Below are 16,820 nucleotides of genomic sequence, written 5' to 3'. Positions count from 1 at the left end.
TAGGATCATAATTTAAAATTATCTGGACAAACTGGAGAAATGGTCTGAGGTAAATAGGATAAAGTTTAATGAGGGCAAATTCAAAGTACAGTACTCCTCTTAGGAAGGAACAATCAATTTCACACTTACAGAATGGGAAATGAATGTACAGCAAAGAGTACTGTAGAAAGCGATCTAGGAGTCATAGTGGACCGCAAGCTAAATATGAGTCTACAGTGAGGGTGGCATGGATGCAAAAAGGGCAAACCTGATTCTTGGATACATTAACAGGAGTGCTGTGAGCAAGACACTAGAAGTCATTCTTGTGCTCAACTCTGCTCTGATAAAGCCTCAGTTGAGGTAATGTGTCCAGTTCTAGGCACCACATTTCAAGAAAGATGTGGAGAAATTGGAGAAGGTCCCTAGAAGAGCAACAAAAACTATTCAAGGTCTAGAAAACATGATATGTGAGGGAACACTGAAATAGTTGGACTTGTTTAGTTTAGAAAAGAGAAGACTGAGAGAGGACATGATAGCTGTTTCCAAGTACTTAAAAGGGTGTTAAAGGAGGAGGTAGGAAAATTGTTCTCCTTGACCTCTGATGATAGGACAAAAAGCAATAGGCTTCAATTACAGAAAGGAAGGTTTTGGTTGGACATTAGGAGAAACTTCCTAACTGTCAGGGCGGTTAAGCATTGGAATAAGGTTGTATAATCTCCATCGTTGGAGATACTTAAGAGCAGGTTAGATAGACATCTAAGATGGTGCTCGGCCCTGCTGTGAGGACAAAGGACTGTACTTTATGACCTCTTGAGGTCCCTTCCAGTTCTAGTATTTCATTATTTTGTGGTTCCTTTTGAGAGAATGAGTGCCCATCCTTGAAAAGGAAATAAAAATGCAGTGGTTGAATCCACAGAAAGTGCGAAAAATATTGAACCCTTTTTTTTTCCTCTTGTGGTTTTGTGAAGTTGAAAATTAGTGTTTTTTCTTTTCTTTTCTTTTATCATGGTATATTTAGAACACTTCTGATTCTATAACTGAAACATTCCATTGGTGTCTAACCAGATTGCATAATTCAAATATCCATGCCAAACCTAACTATATGCAAATTTTTGCTTAGAAGTTTATTTGCAGAGATATTGGAGTCTTCTCTTCAGGAGTTGGATCCATCCTTCCTTCTTCCTACTTAGGAAGAATTGTAACTTGAAAGGAAGCTTTCAATGGAATATTGTGAAATTATCCAAAATTTCTTTAAGATTTTTAAAATCCAATTACAGAGATTTTGCAGAGGAGCTTTAAAATGTCAGTAGAACTATTAATTTTGTACCTGGTTTTTCCCCAACCCCGTACTTATCTGCATTTATAAAATTATTCATGGTAGAGGTTGAAACTCTAAAATCTGGTACTCTCTGGTCTGGCAACTTTAGTAGTCTAGCAGGGCCATGGGTATAGCAGGTCTAGCAAAGGCACAAAATGAGATCAAACTAGCTACAGGCATAAAGGGAAACAAGAAGACCTTTTATAAATACATTAAAAGCAAGAGGAAGACCAAGGACAGGGTAGGCCCACTGCTTAGCGAGGAGGGAGAAGCAGTAACAGGGAACTTGGAAATGGCGGAGATGCTCAATGACTTCTTTGTTTCGGTCTTCACCGAGAAGTCTGGAGGTGTGCCTAACGTAGTGAATACAAGCAGAGAGAGGGTAAGTTTAGAAGATAGGATACACAAAGAACAAGTTAAAAATCACTTAGGAAAGTTAGATGTCAGCAAGTCACCAGGTCCTGATGAAATGCATCCCAGGATACTCAAGGAGCTGATAGAGGAGGTATCTGAGCCTTTAGCTATGATCTTTGAAAAATCATGGCAGACAGGGGAGATTCCAGAAGACTGGAAAAGGGCAAATATTGTGCCCATCTATAAAAAGGGGAATAAGAACAACCCAGGAAATTATAGACCGGTCAGTTTAACGTCTGTCCCAGGGAAGATAATGGAGCAGGTAATTAAGGAAATCGTATGCAAACACTTGGAAAGTAATAAAGTGATAGGGAATAGCCAGCATGGGTTTGTGAAGAACAAGTCATGCCAAACTAATCTGATAGCTTTCTTTGAAAAGATAACGAGCCTTGTGGATAAGGGAGAAGCGGTGGATGTCATATACCTAGACTTTAGTAAGGCATTTGATACGGTCTCGCATGATATTCTTATTGATAAACTAGGCAAATATAACTTAGATAGGGCCACGATAAGGTGGGTGCATAATTGGCTGGATAACCGTAGTCAGAGAGTTGTTGTTAACGGTTCTAAATCCTGCTGGAAAGGGATAACAAGTGGAATTCCTCAAGGGTCTGTTTTGGGACCCGTACTATTCAATATCTTCATCAATGATGTAGATATTGGGATAGAGAGTACTCTTATTAAGTTTGCAGATGATACCAAACTGGGTGGGGTTGCAACTTCTTTGGAGGATAGGGACATAATTCAAAATGACCTTAGCAAGTTAGAGAAATGGTCAGAGGTAAACAGGATGAGGTTTAATAAGGAGAAATGCAGAGTGCTCCACTTAGGAAGGAACAATCAGTTCCATACATACAAGATGGGAAGCGACTGTCTAGGAAGGAGCATGGCGGAAAGGGATCTAGGGGTCATAGTGGACCACAAGTTGAATATGAGTCAACAGTGTGATGCTGTTGCAAAAAAAGCAAATATGATTCTAGGTTGTATCAACAGGTGTGTTGTAAGCAAAACTCGTGAAGTCATTCTGCCGCTCTATTCTGCACTAGTTAGGCCTCAGCTGGAGTACTGTGTCCAGTTCTGGGCGCCACATTTCAAGAAAGATGTGGAGAAATTGGAAAGGGTACAGAGAAGAGCGACAAGAATGATTAAAGGTTTAGAGAACATGACCTATGAAGCCAGGCTTCATGAACTGGGCTTGTTTAGTTTGGAAAAAAGAAGATTAAGGGGGGACATGATAGCGGTTTTCAAATATCTAAAAGGGTGTCACAAGGAGGAAGGCGAAAATTTGTTCCTCTTGGTTTCTGAGGACAGGACAAGGAGTAATGGGCTTAAAGTGCAGCAGGGGAGGTTTAGATTGGACATTAGGAAAAAATTCCTAACTGTCAGGGTGGTCAAATATTGGAATAAATTGCCAAGGGAGGTGGTGGAATCTCCCTCTCTGGAGATATTTAAGAACAGGTTAGATAGACATCTGTCAGGGATGGTGTAGACGGAGCTTGATCCTGCCTTGAGGGCGGGGGGCTGGACTCGATGACCTCTCGAGGTCCCTTCCAGTCCTATTATTCTATGATTCTATGATTCTATGATTCTATTGCTGGACCAAAGAACCCAGCTAGGACTTGGGGCAGCCGGGGTCAGAAGTGCAGCCTGGATCAGTAGCAGTGGGGCCAAAGGCCTGGAGTACATCCCCAGCTGCTGTGATGGGGAGTGCAGCCCTGTCTGGGGCTGGCGGCAGCAGGGCCCAGTGGTAGGGGCTGACTCTCAGGAGCAGAGCTGATGCCCAGGAAGGGAGCTTTAACTTCTCCTGGTCCAGAAAACTCCCTGAGAGTTTCCTGAGAGAACTTCCCACTCAAGTCCTAAGAGTTCTGGACCAGGGAGTCCAGCCTGTATTGCTGGAATATAGGGTACAGGTTTCCGTGCCCACTTCATATGTAGATTCCAGACTTAAGAGGTCTCCAGAGGCATAGCCTAGTATCTGCCATTGAACTACTATTAAATGGAATATCTCTCAAAGGTAGACTATGTTTTTGTGGCAGTTTAAATACCTTTACATTTTTATGATATGACCTTGTATCCTGAAATGCAACTTGCATAGTCAGTTTGACAGTAATTTAGTAATGCTCTTCTGTCCATGGATTAATTAACATTCTGCCTGCAGGATAAATTTTAGGACTTCATTGTGTTTTGGCCTCCATTTTATGTTTGTTGACTGTAGCTTCACAAATACTGGGAGATGAAAAATGTTACATAACTTTTCCTTTTATATAAATATTTTGTGTATCAAAGCTTTTCACATTGCATAACCATTTATTTATTCCATGGCATTAGATTGACTCCTTTAAGTTTAGCTAACAGTTTCAATATTTTCAATGATTAGTAACTTTATTGTATTCTCATTTTTTTTACTTATTTTCTTTGTTCAGTTGCTTATGTTAAATTTGCTTGGAGATTAACATTAACATTGCTTGCTTTTTATATTGATCACTGTAATGTTTCTGGTTTTTTGGGAGGTAAAGATGTGTTTTAAATAGTTTTTAAAAAACAAAAAGCAATTGATCTGCGTAGAGTTTGAATTACAGTATGGTTTTAATGGCGAGGAGTCCTGTGGCACCTTATAGACTAACTGAAGTGTTGGAGCATAAGCTTTCGTGGGCAAAGACCCACTTCGTCAGATGCATGTTATGCATCTGACGAAGTGGGTCTTTGCCCACGAAAGCTTATGCTCCAACACTTCAGTTAGTCTATAAGGTGCCACAGGACTCCTCGCCGCTTTTGCAGATTCAGACTAACACGGCTACCCCTCTGATACTTGACAGTATGGTTTTAGGATGATCTTGCTGCCATTTTTCTGTATGACGGTATATCCATCTTTTTCTCTCCCATCCTCCACTGTTTAGTGAGGCAAAACTGCTCAGCATAGATGACAGCGATGGGTCCTTCAGTCCCAGTGAAGAAAAGAAAGTAAGTACTTTATATATTCATCCATTAAAACACATATTAAGATTTTATTTTCAAACCATGTAGTATAGTAATCCCATTTAATAAGAAAATACATTTTCGAAAAATTGTATGTTGTCTTTTCTGTGAAGCACACTGAAAAAATATCTTGAGTTGCATTCCTTTACTATGTTTATGATTCTGAATTTCAGGGAACCTGCTTGCTATACAGTACTCTGTTCTTCTGAGTTTTGAAACTATCAGAATTGATGTTTACTTTGAACTATAGACTACTACCAATCATAGACTAAATTGTTGTTGTTTTTTCCTTTTGTCAAAAATACTGAATTTACTTCTAGTTGCTACTCTTTCTTGGCTACGTATGCTCATGTATTTTGGGTTTTTGATGTGTTTGTATACCTGGGGGAGGAGAAGGTGAGCAATGAATAATGGTTGTGTTCTTAGGGGATTTTGATGGCAGGCACTGAGTAAAATGTCTTTCCAACAAAATAATAGTGAAAATGTCACTGCTTTGAGTAGTGGGCATATGTAGCAAAGAAAAGCTGCCTTTCCTCATAACAAATAATCTGAAAGATGCAATCCAGTGAATCAAACCAAATGAAAGATTAAACACATGTCTATAGATAAGTCCAGAGATGAGGAATAGACAGTGTGTATCTTTTAAAATATGAATTAAATATTGAATAGTAATATAAAGCAGTCATGCATTATATATTTGAATTGATATGTTCATAGGAATATAGGCTTAATAAATTTACAAGTAATCAAAATGGAATAGTTCTCGAAGACATTTTCCAATATTCAAAAACTCAGCAAATGAAATGCTATCTAGAATCCAACAAAATATGGTAAAAATGCTAATATCTCATAAAGACATTTTGGTAATGCGGAATAGTTTTATTTCCTAATGTTTACATATTTGAGTGTTTAAGGGCATTGCATTTATTGTAAAAATATACTCAGTGTAAATGGCATATTGCTTTTCATTTTTTGGTTTTAGATAGACATTAAACATCTTAATGTTTTAGTACAAAGACATTGTAAAAATGGATTGCAGACCGTGTTCATATAAGCATATCCCAACTTAATAATTTTATACTCTCATCAACCAAACATTTTATGAATTGTCATTACAGTCACTACGCTGTCGCTCAGGAACTGTTGGCACCAGTGGCGAGTGCATAAAAACATATGCAAGGCGAGGCAAAACTGGAAGTTTTAGAGTTTTGAAAGGGAATTCAGTTGGACTCAACATGCTGGGAAATAGCAAGAAACTAAGGTACAGAATTTTTCAAGTTTAATAAGTAATCGCTTAATTAACAATCAGTTTTATTTAACACCTGTTACAATATATGAATAGCATTTTAGATAAATTTTTTACTTACTGGCGTGAATACTGACTGGAGTGAAATTAAGGAATCTACAGTAAAGACCCTGAATTGCACTTTGCTAATCTGTACATCTGGCAAGTTACAAATAAAATTAGTCTCTCCTTTTCAGAAAAACTTTAAGAGCAGAGTGCTGTAGTGAGATCTTTAAAATGTTATTACTCTTACAAAATGTGCTACATAGCACTTATTAGTCAATGCTGAATGTTTTCTTAGTCAATGCTGAATGTTTTCTTAACAAATTTAACTGAACTTGGATATTCAACTGGCTCTTGAAGAGGTATCATTTAGGGATGTAAAATCCTATTTAACATTTTACCGCTAAACATTGTTAACTGCTTAAAAGAGGGTGGGCAGAGACTGCTATAGTTGTGCTGGAGAGTCCCCTCTTCCCTTTGCTTTTGGCGCAACAGGGCCTGTTCTAGCTGGGCTGACTACACTGGGGTCAGTGAGTTGGTCTGGGGCTGGAGTGCCCCCCGGTGTGGTGCAGCAGGCCTGATTAGTCTGGAGCTCTACTTGCCCAATGTAGGTGGAAGTTGGTCCAGCTGGGCCCACCACAGTGCAGGCTGGGCTGAGCTGCTCCAGCCCAGATGAGCTGTGGTGCCCTCCCCACCACGGTGCTTCAAACTACTATGGCTGGGTTGGAGCGCCCCTTACCCAGGGCGGGGTGGTGGTTGCTACAGTTGGACACGTTTTGTGGATGGGACCAGCCAGACCGTAGCAGTGCCCCGTCTGCCTCAGGCTGCTGGTTAACTGTAACCAGTAAGCATCACCTGGAAAAAGTGATGCTTACTGGTTAACCATTCACATCCCTAATAGCGCTCAAAAGTTCATCTCACAAACTCCCATTCGTTCTGAGTTATAGAATGTAATGTACTCTCTGCTGGTCACACAGGACCCACTTTGCACTACTTAGAGCAAGGCTTCCTTAGTTTGAATATTGCTAGTATTCAAACTGGCAGTCCTTCTGTGGTACTCTTCCTCAAGTTGTAACTGAAACCAATAGCTATACAAAACATCAGCTCCAGGAAGCTTATTATATAGTTAAATTGTTTCTAATGTAGTCAGTTCCCTTACACCCCATATGAAGGGAAAAAGATCACAAGTTAGCTACATCCAATCAGTAATAGTCCATCATATATAAAGTCAAACCTGGCATGACCTGAACTTCAGCCTTGTGTTTTGAAAAACAGGAAGTTACCTCTTCTAATCTATAACAAAAGTTAGGTCTGAGAAAATGAAATTTATTAGCTGTAAGATTTTTAAAGCATATGGTGTCCAGAAGCAATCAGTTCAGTTGACTAACTAGAGATACCACTTCCTTTGTTTAAGAAATGTTAGTTTTAATTGCATAATGCAATTTGAAAATTTTTCCCATTTTATGTATATAGCACATTCCAAATAGCTTGTTTAAACTTAAAAAATTACATTGCAGTTTTGCATTCATTTAAATTTAATTAGAATTGGCATCCAAATAGCACTGGATACAAATGGCAAATTAATCCATCATCATCCACTAAATAATATGCATCATTGACCATTTTCCAACATAATAAAAATTAAGAAACTGAATAAATGTAAGGTAAGCTGTATAGTTGCTTAAATGTGTGTCGATATTCTGTAGCTTCTTGGTTAGCAAAAAGGCACCAAATTTAGTGAAAGGCTATATTTACTTGCAGCTAAATTTATTTTAATGGCTATCAACCAATGAAAATCAAGCTTTCTTTAGGAAAATACACTACAAATTCAAAGCACAGTTAAAATCACTAAAAGGCATAAATGAAAAATGCCCCTTTGCTCTCAGTGAATGTTTCGGTGCTTTAGAAATTAGTACGAGCATCGTCACTTATGTCTTTTTCTGACTTTGGTCATTTAATCTGGTTATCCTACAAGCACCATCTTCATTTAATACTGAAGTACAGCATCTCATAATTTTTATATACTACATGCATCACAAAGAAGAGCAAAAATATTTTTCCTGTTTTGTGTGCTCTGTAGACTCATGTAATTGTGATAAGTGTAACCACAGTTTGCTTATTGTGAGCATTCATGTGCTACTGATGTACAATATAAAGGATATTCAGTAATTCTCCTAATTTTTTTTTCTTGGACATACAATTTTCAGCAGACTGGAAGGTTAATTTTACAATTAAATCACAGAATTAGATGTGAGCAGATGAGATTTATTAAATTCTTGAATTTGTCAGTGATAACCTGGGACCTTGGAAAATTGTGCTTCACTTCTATCTCTGCCCAACCCCCACTTTCACTCAGTTGCAAAATGGAGGTAATATAACCCAACCATGTAAGTCTTGTTTTAGATCCTCAGATGGAAAGTGTTTAAAATTAATGTAGCAGTGTTGTAAAGCAATGTTTTCCTAACGTGGGTTGTACAAGGTGGGTGGGCACTGACATCAGGTCTCTTATTAAAAAAGTAGGTTTCCAGCTGTTACGGTTTCAGAAATGCACATGCATTATAGGGGAGCTGGTAGTAAGCTATGCTAGGGATATTAAAAGACTATTTTTGTGAACGTGCAACCACTGCAATTTTCAGTGGTTACACATTTATACTGAGGGGGGGAGCTCTGAGCGCACCCCTCTCCCCCATGCCACTGCTTCTGATACAGATGCAGCAGCACGTGGGGGGTAGGTGGGAGTCAGTGCTTGTGCCCTCCTGTCCTCTCTCTCCCCTATGCTGCTTCTTCTGTTAGGCTCCATGTGAGCACCGGCTCCTGGGGAGCTTCCTGACACCCTGCTCTGAGGCAGCAGTGCAGGAGAGGGGGCTCTGCAGGAGCTGATATATGTGGGTAGCCTGCTTAAAAGTCCACTCCCTGTGAGCTCTGGCTCCTGCCTGCTTCCCCTTTCCCCCCGGTTGGGGTAGAGGAAAGCTTGCATGTTCCTTTGAAGGATTAACCATTTAACCATGAATCCTAACATATCCCTAAACTATATTTCAGGTTCATAAACACTTTTTGGTGCAAAACTGTTTCAGTTCAGACTGAAATTTCCTGTGCTGGGTGTGTGCTTTAAACTTAATTGTTAAAAAATGTTTTCGAAAAATGGTTCAGCTGTTTCTCAAACATGTTAGGAAGAAATACATTGTTTTACCAGTGTTAAATTCTCACCTCCATTTCATTGGGAAGTTGAAGCATATCCATGCTTTGGAGTATGGTCTTGAAGTTTATTTAGCAGAGGTGTCATTCTGATGTCAGTCATGCATCTTTTGTCCCTTCCATGAAAATCTGCCCAAATTTGACCAAGTTAAAAGCCTCCCAAAACCTGCCATTGGCTTATACTTACTAGAGACTTGTTAGTTTGACAGTTTAAATTGTCTGTCTCAAGATTCCATTTGCACTGTGTGTGCGCCTGCCCAATGCTACAGATGTTGAGCAGGTGTTTCCCTGCAGTTCCTGCTCTTGATAGCTAGCAACCGTTTTAGCACTAAGCATAGAAACTGAAAGCAAGAAGTCTGTGTACTCGGTGCATGCATGTATCCTCTTTTTTCCCCCTGGAATAACTTATTGTATTTCATTCAGATAGTTGTCTTGTCTAGGAAAGCTGTTGACACCAAGAGCTGTTGACTTTGATTGGTTCTCAGCTGCCAGGTTCAACTCCATGTAATAATGGCTTTTCTACACAGGAGACTGTCAGTCAGGCAAGCAAAACAGAGGTGTGGCTGGAGAGTCAGTTATGTACATGTCACAGAGGGGAGACCCTAAGTAGGATTCTTCTTTGTGTAAAAGTGGGTGGAGATTTGGAACAACCATGGCCAAATAAAAGGTGGACTTGCAGACGTATGAAGGGAAGAAGAACTCTGCCTTCCTGAAATCACTTACAGACCTCAGAGTCACAGAAAGGGTAAGACCAGTCCAAAAGAGGGTGTGTCTCACTCTTCAGTTAGTTTCAAAGATCTGTAACTCTGGAATGCTTTGAGTAAAGTTTCTGTGGTTAAGAAGTTCCATTGTAAATTCTGTTTTCTTGCTTTTCTGTCACGTTGTCCCTGAAGCAGAGATGTGAATGACTAGTTGACTATCTGATAAGCAAAAGCTTATTGGATATTAATTGACTAGTCACTTCCTGGCGCCCTCCTCCCCCCCACCTCTATCAGAAAGAGGCAGCAAGGCGTGGTAGGAAGAGGAAGGGGTATTTCAAAGTGTCAGCGCCGCATGGAGTCCGGGGCCAGACCACGTGGCACTGCTGCTTCAAAATGCTGCATACAGCCCGGGATCAGCTGCGGACTCCTCCACTGACCCTGGACCCCATGCAGAGCTGCTGCTTTGAAATGTCACAGGGAGCACGGGGCCAATGGGTGACTGCTTGAGTCCCCTGCTGGCCTCGTGCTCCCTGCAGCGTTTTTGCCTTTGAAGTGTAGCAACTGCCCTGGGGCTACTGCTACACTTCCAAGGTGGAGGAGTGTTTATCGACTTATCGAATAGTCGATGCAAATTGCATCAACTATTCGATTAGCCAGTTAAACGATATGTTACATCCCTACCCCAAAGGTGTTAAATTAGAAGCCTGGAATGTCCGCACCAGAGGTAGAGCTCTGAGTGGGAATGTATGTAAGCAGCTGGGTAAGCTCACAGGTTTTAAGCAGTGGTTTTGGGAATTAAGAGTGTCTGGCTGGCAGTTCTCCATGGTCCAGGGAAGGTCTTACAATGACTTTTGAGGCAAGAGGCGCACAACTTTTATGTGGTGGGGTTGGACCAGGAGATTTGGATTGTGGAAGGGAGTCTTAGGACTGGGTGAGAGCGCCGGGGTGGGGATGGGTTTGAGAGTCTGGGTCTGAGAGGTTAACTGATTAAATGGGATTTTACGTCTCTGTTCTCTTACATGCTTCCAAGGTTGCCTAGCAACTGTGTATAGCTCAAGCAAACAATTTGAATTTACTGCTAACAATGGCACTTCCAAAGTAAAGGACTCGTTGACCTGGTGGACTCACCCATACAACCTGTGGCTCAGAGGTCCCATTCACCCAAGACTCTCCATCGCATGTTGTTACAACTCTCTCCTCCCTCCTTCAATACAGAGCATACATGTAATATCACACAGCTTAGGGTCTATGATCCATGACTGAGAGAAGCCTGCCTATAAATCTTCTGGAACTTCACTCCATCCACTTTGTCTGCCTTCATTTTTTGGCATTCATAAGAAATCCAACTGTAAGAGTGATGACCAACAATAATACTTGCATATTTTATATGAAGAGGAAAGGGGGAGCTCGATCTCACTTCCTGCATACAGGGGTCATCATACCCTGGGGCTACGTCTAGACTACATCACTTTTTTGTAAAGGGGATGTAAATTAGATGTATCACAATTGCTAATGAAGCGGGGATTTAAATCTTCCCTGCTTCATTAGCATAAAAATGGATGCTGCTTTTTTTCCGCATGGAGCTTTGCCAGAAAAAAGCACCAGTCTAGATGCTGATCTTGCGGAAAATAAAGCCTTTTCCGAAAGATCCCTGTAGTCAGACAGCCCCCCCCCCCCCCAATCTCAACCAATCTTGCTTGCCCTCTGAGATGTCTGTATACAGGGCAGAGAAGGAACAATAAGAAAATCAGCATAGCCATTAAGCTTTGATCTGCTTTGATGAGAGATCAGGATATGCGAGTGTTCTCTGACTCTGAGTAACGATTAAGGCAATAAACTGAGCTCGAGGCTGCAAGAAGTGCCCGGCTGGCACCCATGTTGATTCGAGAACACATAGTCCCTGGGAGAGGAATTTCCCACTGAGAAAAAGAATGCCCAGTACTTCCAATTTAATCCTCTCAACTCTCTCTTACAAGTGTAAATTAAGTTCACAACTCCCTTGTAAGAACTGGTCTCACAAAAGACAGACCAGCACCATTTGGCATCACAGATAAGAAAGAGAAATACGTGACCCAATGAGTATAAAGGTGGGTACAGGAGCGCAGTCATTTTTGAGTGTCAATTTACCCTCTACCTGCTGGTCGGGTTAGGTGTTTTGACCTCCCGAGGTTCCACGGGGACGCCCAACTCGTATTTTTGTCTTTCTGAGGAATTGAGGGACGGATCCTGGCCTGACAGGCTGGGACCGAGCGACGCAAAAGGGGGTAAAAATTGTACCCATATGTGTCCTTTTGTTTTAGTGCATGCATAGAATAGAGCTCTTTAAAGATTAAGCTGTCGTTACCATTATTTTCTATTTCCTATCTTTATTTTCCTTTGTAACCATTTTTTTAAAAAGATCTCTATATATACATATATACTTGCCAGCAGTTAAGAAATAGAACAATAGCCATTGCAACCATATGATTTATAAGCGTCCTCAATAAACCTGTAACTGTTTAAGCTTTAACCTGACTCCTTCAGTTGCTGTAACAGAACCAGGCACAATTTAAAAGAACTTCAGCCGGTCTTAAGGGACAGATATAGGGAGAGCTTGGGTGTTTGGATTTGTGTCACTCCCAGGTGGCACATCCATTGGGGGCACTTCTCAGCCTCCCCCAGGCTGCCCACTGCGAAGGAATCACAGATTCTAGTAGCTAAAATCTGAAGTGTAATGAGCTCTCCCTGTACACTTATTGGGCACCCATCAGCCTCCTCCAGGTTGCCTGCTGCAAGGGACCCCGGTCTCAGCAGTTAAAGTCTCGGGTGTATAGCACATACACACTGCCCTGACCGTCGGCTGACAATCCCTTATTTCAGAGAGGGATAAGGGATCTTTTGGAAAAGGCTTTATTGTCCGCAAGATCAGGGTCTAGACTGGCGCTTTTTTCCGGCAAAGCTCCATGCGGGGAGAAAAAGCTGCAGCCATTTTTATGCTAATGAAGTGGGGGAGATTTAAATCCCCGCTTCATTAGCAATTGTGATATGTCTAATTTACATCCCTTTTACGAAAAAGAGATGTAGTCCAGACATAGCTTGGAAGTGATGTAACCAACATAATATCCAGTACCAGGATATCCCCACAGACAAATGAAGCAGGTCTCTCCTGCAAGGCCACAAACAGAAGCTCAATGATATAGTGCTGCTAGCTGTATTCTGAAAATGGATATAGATCTGTTTTTGGTAGTGGTCTGCAACACTGAGTTCTAGAAATTCTCCTCCAGAACAGGTTTGGGAAGGCGATCCTGGGGGATGCATTCTGGAGCACAGTCCTTTCTTATGTGTTATCATTGATACACAGATTAAATCAGAACATTCGAGTTGACAAAGCCAAAGCCATAGCTCACTTATGGCCTAAGCAGCCAATTACCCATATATAACACATCCTCCAGTCACACTTCCTTTTCACAAAAACCTGGCAATAACACTGCCAAAGGGAGCATCCAAACATATAGATGCTACATCTCAAGGGTTGGTGTCTCTGTGGCTTTCTGATGACAAGATAACCAGCTCAGAACAGATGCAGAGGGTGCTACTTCATAGCAAGAAAAACTCTACACACATAATCTATTCACGTAAGTGGAAGAGATTTACTACATGATGTGCTGCTAAACAAATTAAAGCAATGTCAGCACCTCTTCTACTAGTCCTCAATTATGTCCTAGAATTAAAATAATTGGACCTGTCCATTAGCTCTCTTACAGCACATCTAGCAGCTATTAACACTGTTCCTCAAAGTAGACATTACGATTTTCACTCACCCTATCACTGAACATTTAATCATGGCAGGTATATCTTTGCTCAGATGCAACACCACCTACATTGCTTTGGGATTTAAATTTAGTCTTTACTTCCCTAACTCAGAAGATTTTTGAATCCTTGTCAGCTTGCTCCTTACTTTATCTAGCCATGAATGTATCATTCTTGGTAACTAACACATCAGTGAGAGGTGGGAGAAATTGAGACATTCCTGGCAGACCATCTTCAAAAAAGATAAATTCACCTTATGAAAAGTCACCTTCGAGTGATTGCTTATGTCCATTCCATGTAGGTGTGTGCGAGCAGCGTGCATGCATCATGGGAAATGTTTTCCCTTGGCAATACCCAATAGGCCAGCAGAGGAGCCCCCTGGAGTGGCATTGGTATACCAGCCAATATATACCCCTGCTGGCCCTCCACCCCCTCAGTTCCTTCTTATTGCCCGTAACAGTTGTTGGAACATGTTCTTGCTCTCGCCTAGCAAGCGCCCTTTAGCAGTCATTCATTACTAAAGTTCTTTGTTCTGGTTTCAATAGTTCTGGTTCTTATCAGTTCTCTATGTAGTTGCTAAGTACTGTTTTCTAGTCCTAAGGACCTATCATGGTCCTTGCTCTGCACACCCGGCACGTGCGGCAGGGTATGCCCGGCCCTCAGGGCTTCAAACCCTGTGAAAAGTGCCAGAGACCTGTGCCCTGTGGTGACCCACACTCTGCTTGCCTTAAGTGCTTGGCAGAGGCTCACTTGTCTGAAGCCTGTAAAATTTGCAAGGAATTTAAACTGTGGATGAAGCAGGAGAGAGTCGCTCCTGAAAATCATTGTAATAGAGGCAGTTTTATGTCCAGCACCGGTGTCAGGCCCAGCAACACAGAAGGCACTGGCCTCGGTGCGGGAGGCATCAGGCCGCTTGTGCGCCTGCCTGGTACTGCGCAGACCTTGGCACTGTTCCTAATCCTGAGTGCCTCAGAAGAAGAGGAGATCTAGCAGGGGGCCGATCCCAGACCTTTTTGGTCGGGCAAGTGACCAAATCCGGACAGGGCCGCCAGCCCTATGGGAAACTTCCCAGAGTTCTTGACTCTGGAGGTTTTCAAGGTGGCCAGGGATCTGATTGAACTGTCCCCCTCTCCTACCCCGATACCGACCTCAGGAAAGGATTAGGACTCTCCGTGGCACCGATCGGAGCCTAGGGCACTGGATACCTCAGCACTGGATCCTAAGGAGCACTGCTCTGCTACCGTCACCTCCCATGCCGCTCCATGCCCGAGTGCGGTACCGCCTCGAGACCAGCACTGGTGGCAACCTCAACCCCGGCCCGTGCCTCCGCACTGGACCCGGCACCAGGCCAACGGTCTTGACCAGCCACTGCGACGGCCAGCTCTGTTCATGGCCTTTCAGGCCCAGGCTTGGCCATGCTTCCTCTTCCTTCCTGCTGGCACCGGGTTAAACCTGAGTCAGTGGTTCAGCACACCACATCAGCCAGATCACCGACTGCCATGTCATGGTCCGTTTTGGAGTATTCAACTGATTCGTAGGCGGAGTCCACGTGGTCGTCCAGGGGATCCAGGTCCCAGTCCCAGCATCAGTCCCACTCCCACTGATAACGGCACTGGAGTCCCTTTGCTCATAAGCAACACCATCAATGGGCGCAGCCAGTCCCTGTACCAGTGATGCAGCAGTCCTGGGCCCCACAGGCCCATCTCAATGGCCACTTTGGACCCCATGGGCCTACCACCAGAGCCAGGGCATGGTCCTCTCTGGGTCCAGGGTGCCCTCTTCGGTGACCCCGCTGACCCGGTTGCTTGTGTCGGGGCAGACACTTCCTCCAGGCAAAAACTTCCCCACAGCCTTTGGAGGCTGAGGGCCAGGTGGTCCAGGCACCCACAGAGCCCTCACTGATGGTCTCTCAGGTCCTTTCACAGGCCAAGGCCCCTGTGGAGATGGGGCCTAAGAGGTCCTCATCTTGCTCCTCTGACGAGGCCCTGGGTAACATTCTCTATGCCCTCCATGGACTCCGGCACACCAGGACCTCCTTCGATGCCTGGCCCAGAGCCTGGGGATCCAGGCTGAGAAGGTGTCAGAGGACTCCGATCTGACTGTCGACATCTTGCAGTCTGACACTCCCACCAGTGTGGCCCTCCCTATTAACAAAATGATGGCCAAAATATCTAAGTCCCTCTGGCATACTGCAGCCTGTATCCCACTGACAGACAAGAGGGCCGAGCGTCGATACTTTATGCCCCAGGAGGGGAACGAATATCTCTTCTCCCATCCACCTCCAGGGTCCTTAGTTGTACAGGAGGTGCATCCAAGGGAAAGGCAGGGACAACCGGGCACTACCCGCAAAAATAGAGACGCCAAGAAAATGGACTTGCTAAGTAGGAAGGCCTATAATTTCGCATAGGGAACCAGCAGGATCTGCTGTCTTGCTATGCCTATAACATCTGCGCCTCCCTGGATAAGTTCATCGAACTACTCCCCAAGGACTCTCGGCCCAAGTTTAGAGCCCTCTCGGAGGAAGGCAGGGCAATTTCCAGGGCCACTCTCCAAGCTGCCCTTGATGCAGCTTATGCATCTACATGTGCCATGGCTAAGGGGCTGATTCTGCACCAGAGTTCCTGGTTGCATGGGTCCGGGATGCCCCTTGAACTACAGAACACCATACATGACCTCCCCTTTGAGGGCCCCTCCTTATTCTCCGAGCAGATGGACCAACTCAGATACCTGGGCCACCGTGAAGTCCTTGGGTATTCATACTCTAGCTACCCAGAGGCACTCCTTCTCGGGCAGGAATACCCTAAGTCTTCCCAGCAGGGCACACACTGGGAAGGGGAGGAATGGCAGATGCCGACCCAGAGTCAGCGAGGGTCTACCCAATAAATCCTCAGGACCTCACAAAGGATTTTGAGGGTACACCTGAGGACAGCCTACCAACCTAGCCCTTACCCTTCTGGGACCGTCTATTCCCTTTCCACCGGGCCTGGGAATCTATCACTTTAGATGATTGGTTCCTAGAAACAGCGGGAAGGGGGTATGTCATCCCCTTCCATTCCCCTGCTCTGTCCCTCTTCAGGGATCCCTCTCACGAGCATCTCCTATGGGAGGAGGTGCTTCAGCTCCTCACCCTGTGGGCTGCAAAGGCAGTTCCTCTAGGGGT

The 16,820-nt window shown here is 43.4% G+C and overlaps 1 protein-coding gene across 7 annotated transcripts in view; it reads left to right on the top strand.

Annotated features, from left to right (window-relative positions):
* SENP6 (SUMO specific peptidase 6) overlaps positions 1–16,820 on the top strand; it is a 180,133-nt gene that overhangs the window by 49,783 nt on the left and 113,530 nt on the right. For all 7 annotated transcript variants that reach the window (XM_075923799.2, XM_006131959.5, XM_006131960.5 and 4 more), the window contains 2 exons: positions 4,609–4,672; positions 5,806–5,948. In XM_075923799.2, the coding sequence (XP_075779914.2) occupies positions 4,609–4,672; positions 5,806–5,948 (207 nt within the window). The remainder of the gene's footprint in view (positions 1–4,608; positions 4,673–5,805; positions 5,949–16,820) is intronic.

Source organism: Pelodiscus sinensis, chromosome 3 (assembly GCF_052426305.1).
Source record: "Pelodiscus sinensis isolate ZL-2025 chromosome 3, ASM5242630v1, whole genome shotgun sequence".
In the NCBI taxonomy this organism is placed as follows: Eukaryota; Metazoa; Chordata; order Testudines; family Trionychidae; genus Pelodiscus; species Pelodiscus sinensis.
This window is presented reverse-complemented; position numbering and strand designations above follow the sequence as displayed.